The 8,377-nt window shown below is 45.2% G+C and overlaps 1 protein-coding gene across 1 annotated transcript; it reads left to right on the top strand.

Moving 5' to 3' along the window:
* Nucleotides 1-5,783: 5,783 nt before the first annotated feature.
* On the top strand, nt 5,784-6,971 carry LOC108165242. Its single transcript, XM_017301279.1, has one exon. The coding sequence runs from the start codon at nt 5,784-5,786 to the stop codon at nt 6,969-6,971; it is 1,188 nt and encodes a 395-aa protein (XP_017156768.1).
* The last annotated feature ends 1,406 nt before the right edge of the window (nt 6,972-8,377 follow it).

Below are 8,377 nucleotides of genomic sequence, written 5' to 3'. Positions count from 1 at the left end.
CTTAGGTGCTGCCACCTCCTCCTCGGGGTAGGCTGTGGACTATTGAGGTGTGATGGTTGCCAATGAGAGGCTTGAGCTTGCGGTTATATCAACAAGGATACGTCGCCTAAGATGGTGTGCCGACCCCAATCGCGTCCTAAGTTTGATATAGTGTCACCTTCAGGCTGGCAGTCGTTCAGTCGCCACAAAGCCGCCGCCGCCCCCGTCACGGACCCTATGCAATTCTGTCTTTCCCAACTCCAACCCCTACCCCAAGCTTATTCCTATTTATCTTCATCACCGGTCATATATACATATGTATGTATGGTCCATCATATGGTAAAGCTTGGTTTGTATACGGGAATCGCAGTACAGCTCCTCCTAGAGATGCCGAAGATTGGAATGCTCTCACTGATTCAACGGTAAAAACACATATCGATAATGTTTTAGCAATTCTTGGTAAAAATACTAAATAGAATCACTCGTGGAGAATGGTCTGTGGTTGTCTCATTCGTATCGATTGACGTCTGCTTGCTTATGGGAACGTTTTACAGCGAATTAATGCCATTCGATGAGTGCTATTAGATCCGTGGTATTCTTTAAGAAAAGTTGTTTAGTCGTAAGCGTTGCCGGAGTCAAATCTAGGCAAAGAGAAAAAAAAAAGATAAAGAAGTGTAGATATCTGAAGATATATTTAAAAAGACATTTAGACATCACTAAGACATCATTTAATAGGATTCCCAATCCTTTCTTCACCTTAAACTTGCTGTAGAACTCTATCTGACCTTTTGGAAGTGTATTACAAGGGTCTTGGACGTATTCTTTACTACTCTCTCTCTTTGGGTTTGTGTGTCCCAGCTGCCATTAGTATTGGTGAGGCATATGGGTGTGTCTGTGTGTAGGTATGTGGTTCGGTGAGACAGAGTGCGGGTCACTGATTGTTGCAACACCAACTGGTATTTAAAGGATCCAAACAGGATACGGCGAGCAGTCCCTCCAGTAGCCCAGCTCTATCCCGCACCCATCCTCCCCAGTGCAACGGAAGTCAGTGCTTTTGAGGTTTAGTCACGCTTATGTCCTTAGCCCATACGTCGCATGTCGCACAACGTGTCCGGGGACTCCTCCACATGTGTGATAATACCTGTTTGGACTGTTGCCACTCGCTTCGAGCCAGGGAGCAGGGACCGGCCTGGCCTGGCCTGGCCTGGAAAGCGCTGTGCGTTGTTTTCACGCCCCTTGGCCGGGGCAAGCGAGCGTGAGCCAAGCACATTACAATGATGCTGCACTCGCCCCCCTCCCACGCACACACATTCTACGAGGCAGCTCCTCCGAGAAGACCTCTGGTGCAACTCATTTAGTAATTTGTGTGTGTATTCGAGCCCGGGCCGGGGGAAGAGCTTTAGAGCAGGGTTTAGTCCAGTCAACTGACTTTACTCAGCTAAATGAGATTTTGTGGTGTGTAATTTGAAAATTGTGAAATTACCCAACACTGGGCAGCAGTCAGAGGAGTTCCTGCGAGGAGCAGGAGCTGTTTAGAAACCTATTGAGTGACTCTGAAAATTAGAACTGACGAAAGGCTGGTGGAATTTGTATGCCAATGGAAACATAGTCATACCCATGCCACATTGTATCATCATACCATCATACCACATTATCGCTGGATTATCCTTTAAAGCTTGCACAAATTTTAAGTTAATCCAATTCAATGCCAAACAGAATTCAAATTCCAGGCATTAGGCAACGGAAAGAACCCAAGCCAAACTGAAATCCGAAAATTTAAACCCATCGGGCGCCGCTTGACTGAAGCGGGTCCGGTCCCCTGGCCCCGGGCCCCGGTCCCCATAATGCAAAGCACAAAATCCAATTTTTGTGATTTCTCGCACCTCATCGCAGGGACTAAACAAACTTGGCTCGATAAAAAGGGGGTCTCGCCCCCTTGTTATTTATTTAGAGGATAACTTTGCACCGTGCCACCACTCTGCAACGACGCCACACCGCCCCAGGGCCATATTGTTTTACATCGTTTTGGGTAAACGGATTGGGCGTGTTTCGGAGCCCGCGGCAACTCATATTTGGGTGCGGTGCCAATCCTCACTTCACTCTGTGGCTTGTTGTTTACCCTTACAATTATACAGAAAAGTTTTTACAAAAGTCAGCAGCAGCATTCAGCATTTATATCTTTTTGATCTTCAGGAGACTATTTTGAGTGCAGAATGTTGGAAACGCTACAATTGATTTGGCGAAAGTCATTGACTAATATTACGAGATCCCGACTTTGTTCTTTATTGCTGGTATGTAATTTGTATTCCACCATTAGGGCTACACACCGCTCCGCAATATCGTTCTCTAGTCCTTTGCTACAAGCTACAGCTTCGTTAAGGTTATTAGCTTTATTGCTATGCCCGATTTCTACGTCTTTTTTCAAAAATACCGATGACATTTCAGTTAGCTTGACGTAATAGTACGTGTTGCTGTTTAAAGTTTTTTTTCAAGAATTCATTTACTTAGCAGAGTTGGACGTCACGGAAAATCCTTCGATTCGTACGTATTTAATGTATTCACCATTTTACTTCTCGTATTTACTGTTATACCATCAGCAAAATAAGACCGCGGGGCTGATTATTGGCTCAAATAGCCGCTATGGTCACACTCACAGCCAAATTTAGGATAGAAAAAGCCAATAGCCTAACAATTTATGATTGTAGTTCTTTTAATTAAATTATTAATTAGCGTAGTTTTAGCATAAGTGTCAGAGACTTCGGAAAAATTCATGCTAAGAGTAGTGACAGAGTTGTAGATGAAAAGGAAAATAATGCCTAGATGGTCGGGACAGCACAGCAATATCAAGAAGACTGATAAGGGCAGTAGATTCCACCTCACCAGAGAGAAGTGTGCAGCAGCTGATATCGTTTGCCACTCCAAGGGCAATGAATGCTGCTGGTGATACAAGTTCGGTAGCCGAATTTACAACATCGAAGAGCATCGTCCATACCGGAAACGTCGATAGCGTCCGTGTTCGTTTAATTCGCAAAGTCATTACCCGTCTATTCGGATCCCACCAGGAAACAGACGTCCTGGACCACCGGATATTGCCATCACTGGTACCAGGCCAGGCCATCACTGGTAAGTCGACTTAAAGGTGGCGCAATTTATCTTCTCTTATGCCATGGAGCCTCTTTAAAGATAAGCGTCTTCCCAACTCAATTCAATACCATTTGTTCTGCACAATTTTGGCGAGAGCATTTGGTTGTGAAGGAGTTTAAGGCTAAGAAGAATGTTAGGCTTCCCATAACGCTCTCGGATCAAAATTACCCCAATGTGCCATCCTCATCTTCCCGTCCTTCGTCCACACATCCAAACGAGAGGGAACGTTGTGAGTTGCTGCGGACACCGCAACTCTACGGTTATACCCGATACTAAGTCAGTATGGCTCTCCTCCGGCAGACGCCGCTAATATTAAACGACACGACAAAGAGTGCGTGCGAGAGAGACAGAAAATCAGTCTGAGCGTGACGTCGGGCGCTGCGTAACAACTGCAAATTGATTTGTTCCTATTGGCTATAAAAATGATCCGATCTGATCCAGATTCAGGAATCTGATAGATATAGTCATTATCTATGATTCTGCGTTTTTAGTTTTTTTGTATCTTCAATATTGTGGATGCAACCGATTTTCGTCCTTTGTGTGGGCGGAAGGGGGTGAGGCGAAATTTTGAGATATACGTTTTATAGTGAGATCTAACAGGAGTGCGGATACCAAATTTGGTTACTCTAGCGTAAATTGTCTCTGAGATTTGTGAATATTCCCAGATTTTCGTCCATTGCGGGGGCGGAAGGGGGTGTGTCCGATATATTAGGAGTGTGGATACCAAATTTGGTTGCACTAGCTTTTATAGTCTCTGAGATCTAGGCGCTAATGTTTTACTCTAAGCCAAGCCGGCTATGCTACGTGAGTGTTAGAGAGAGACAGGGCGAGAAAAAATGAAATTGTTTTCTTGATGCTGGCTCTAATAATAATATGATCCAATTCAGATTCTGTAGTCTAAAAGATATAGTCATTCTCTACGATTCTGCGTTTTTGGTTTTTTCGTATCGTTAAAATTTTGGATGCCACAGATTTTCGTCCTTTGTGGGGGCGGAAGTGGGCGGGGCGAAGTTTTGAAATATTTTTGTAGCAGTGACATATCACAGAAATCTGGATCCAAAACATCGTTGCTCTAGCTCTTATAGTCTTTGAGCACTAGGCGCTGAAGGGGACGGACAGACGGACAGACGGACGGACGGACAGACGGACAGACGGACAGACGGACGGACGGACAGACGGACAGACAGACAGACAGACAGACATGGCTCAATCGACTCAGCTATTGATGCTGATCAAGAATATATATACTTTAATGGGTCGGAAACGATTCGTTCTGGACGTTACACACATTCACTTTTACCACAAATCTAATATACCCCAATACTCATTTTGAGTATCGGGTATAAAAACCAACTTATCTTCTAGTAACTTGTTAGAATGTTGGAGGCTTGCGCATTAGCTCAGCACTCTTTTTCGACATAGTGTCACCACGTGATAGACGATCAGATCTATTAATATTATATTTATCAATAAGTGTTTCAGTGTTAGAAATGTTACGCCAGATTTCTGGAAAAGAAATTATATCAGCGTCAAAAGATACACAATCTTTTTCGAACCTAATTAACTTGCTGCAAAAGCCAAACACATTCTGATGGGTTATCTTTAGAGAAAGGGGCGAATTTATGTTTTTGCGATAGAAGATAAAGCGGACGGAGATGGTTTTGGGAGGATACTCGTAGTTCAGCGTTGGTGGGTACAGAGGAGTGTCGAGCAAACTCTTGACATACTTATCTGGTACTAGAATTTTGAAGGATCAAATACTACGTTTTACATTCAAGTTAAATTTAGTAACTACTCGTACAAGGCCAGAGGAGCTATACATTTTAAGTTCACAAGAGATGTAATCTCTAACCATAAGTCTTGACAAGTGTTGTTACATAACGGTTAACGTCCTAGCATTTAGCACAGCAGTTAAAAACAATAAAAATACGAAAAATAAAAAAGAAGAGAAAGGTAATAAAAGTTGGTGTGAGGCACAGGCGGTGACTTTCACCTTGTATTACTCAATTAAACGCGCAAGCACCAACACAAACGAGGAGGAAATTAAACTACAGTGGCTACGCAACGCCTTCCACGTGCTTCCTTATTCCCTCTCTCGATCTCTCTCTCACACAATTCCTCGAGCAGTCCAGTGGCGGAGTGAAGCCCTACTGACTGAGTATCGGGCTTACTTGTAGAATCGCGGCCCTAGCTGCGACTCACAACGGTAGCAAATTCTTAAAAACATTTTTATATACAAATAAAAATCTTATTTTAAAAATATCTTACCTTATTATATCTATCTCCTGTTTTAATAAAAACAAAAATTATTTTTGGCTCGGCCTACTGAATGTTTACTCGTTTTAAAAGATTCTTAGAAAATAGTAGGCTTGTGGTACTACTTCCTGGACTTTGTCTAGGGTCTTACTTCATTCATTCCTACAGTCTCCTCACATCGACATACTTCCGTATTGGATCGGCACAAAATTCTTTTCTTTTGGCTACATAAAAACAATTGTTGTTAATGTTGTAAATTAGCGTTTTAATATTCGTTGGACTCAACCGTGTCTGCGCGAAAGCTTACTATCATAATCCAATCTAATACGATCCAATCTCTTGTTTCCCCTTGTATCTCCGGCAGCTGCCAGGGAAAGCGCAAACGAGGCAACAAAGGAACAACGATGCAGAACATGCACATCAGTCATCGATATGCGCTGCCCCAGCGAATGCCCCCGTCTCGACGCAAAATGTACTTCAGCCCAGGCGTTAACTCGAGCAACGATCATGGCAGGAATGCTGGCATGGAGTCGAGCTTCAATCAAAACCAAATGCACAAAAATCAGAATCAAATTCACCATCTGTACCCGTACCAGACGTACTGCAATCAAGGCAACATGACGGACAACGTTGGGGATCACAACCACCAGAACCAGATGCCAAGAAAAGAGATATACAATTTGAGTCGCAATGGAGAGCAGTGTGCTCGTCATCCAATGTACTATAGCCGTGGCCATGCCCAGGACTCCAAGCACTGGCGCACCCAAAGCCAGTACATTCGTTGCCCTCGTAACGGATCGGTGGACAAATCGAGCAGCAATCCAGATGAAATCCAAGTCAAGTACCCCATTGTGCCGTTGTTCTTCCGCCAGTCGGACGACCACTGGACGTCGGCCAGACCCAAGCTGAATGCTGCCGCTGTGGCCTTTACCATGAAAGGAGCTGGACTCAATTCAGGACCAAGGATATCTCTGCCCACTGCCATCGATTTGACCGTGGGCCTTGTGACCAAACCCACTTGGCGTACTGCTCCGGCAGTTGGCCACCTTTTGCCATCGGCGAAACGCTCCCAGCTGAATGCTGCGGCTCCCGAGTTTCAGCCTGGGCTTCGGGGATATCAGGGATCAACGCAGGCACTACGGGGAACACAAGTTGGAGTCAACCCAACCATGGGCATGGACCTAAATGGTATGCCGCCATCGATTCAGGAATCGCAGTATTCTCACAACCTCCCTGAGACTACTCAGTGCTACCCCGCGACCACCCGTCAGAATAAGCGCTACCGCAAGCAGCCATTGCCGGACCTTTTCGCCCCCGTGCTGGCTCTTATGCGGGGCAGCAAGCGATCCGTCAGTTATCCGGAGATCATCAATGCGCTGTCGGTGCGGCTCCAGCGACCGGAGGTGGAGCTTAAGCGCCATGTGCCACACACACTGCAATTGGCCGTGCACAATGGGTACTTGAGCAAGCTGGGCAATCGATATACTCTGCGGTCGGAGAAGGAGCATTTGGAGATCATGCGTCGCAACAAGGAGGCCGCTCTTCGTGCAAAGGAGCTCGAAAAGGAGCCCCTCTCCTGGCGCAAACGCTAGAAGGATCGATGCCAGGCGGAAGCGGCTACCGGAGACAGGAGGCGCCTGCAGGCATTCACAAATACATTAACCATACATCACATAACACATACTGAAAGTTCAAATGTTAACTAGTTCCAATGCCCGAGTTTCAAGTCATAGTGGGTAGACGGACGAGCCCCAGGACAAATTTTGTATGTCTGTACGTCAATCGGCGCCACGTCACGTCACACCGTAGTCCACGGTCAGCCCGGAGAATACAGACCCCGCCTCACGGGCGACCGACCATTCGTAACTATTGTGAACGGCAGGACCTGCTTTTGATTTTGACCTTTTTGGGTACACATATTAATTAAATTTTAGTTTATTAATGAACGTTATACGATGGAGTTTGAAATGGGTTGGAAAATGCTGGGATTTTCGGAAGGAGCTCCGATGAGGGTTCGGAACATCAGCGTACAAAATTCAATCGGAAATTTGTTGAGCAACTAGACTGCATGATCATCATTCCGGGCATTAGATGACTGCATGAATGATTAAGTGAATTCGAATGCGAACACAAATTAATTCGATACATTTAAGCGAAGTATCGTAGTGCCTTGCATCTATTGTACTTCACTTGACTCAAAATTTTAAGTACGATCGTGCAGATCTCTACAGTGAACATGTGTATGCCCCAAATTTCTGCAGCCATGACAAATGCCCAGCAATTATGAAATCACCCACACAAAAACACACACTTGGCAAACAAAATTTATAAAATTTTGAGTAAATTTGCAGTCGCTTTATTCTCGCTTCTGCGGCTCGCCGATGCTCCGCTGGGGCCCCGACTTCATTTGCCATACAGTCGAAATTCATGAGCATGCTCAGCGGGTTTCCAGCCATGACCACAAGGACCACCAGGACGATGATGATGATGGGGATGGGGATGGGGATGTGGATGGGTATGAGGATAGCATGGCCATGATGACAACATGTGTGCCTAAGCGCCCACTATAAACTGCGTGGCGAGCTGACCAACGGTCCATCGGACCATCGGACATATGACGCGTGGGGTGGCATGGGTGGATGGGTTGCTTACTCCTCGTTGGGCGCAGGCACAGGGCAGAGGGATGCACTCTGTTTGGGCCCAGGGGTATGGATGATCAGCTGATAAGCTTTATTTGCGATAAGCTTCAAGATCAAGGAATCCATGAATTGCTGTCAAAATATCGAAAAATTATCGAATACCTTAAAACCCTTGGAACAGTTCATGTCCCACATCTAAGTTCTATTTGCCAGCAAGAACGGAATCTTCCATCTTCAAAAGAGCTGACTTGAAAAGAGCATACGTAATTCGCTTTCGAATGCGACTGGCAAGCGACTCTGTTTATTCCTTTTTATAAACTTTATGAAATTATTGCTGTCGCAGACCCATCCGTAGCCTC

The sequence above is a fragment of the Drosophila miranda genome, chromosome XR, assembly GCF_003369915.1.
Source record: "Drosophila miranda strain MSH22 chromosome XR, D.miranda_PacBio2.1, whole genome shotgun sequence".
NCBI lineage: Eukaryota > Metazoa > Arthropoda > Insecta > Diptera > Drosophilidae > Drosophila > Drosophila miranda.
This window is presented reverse-complemented; position numbering and strand designations above follow the sequence as displayed.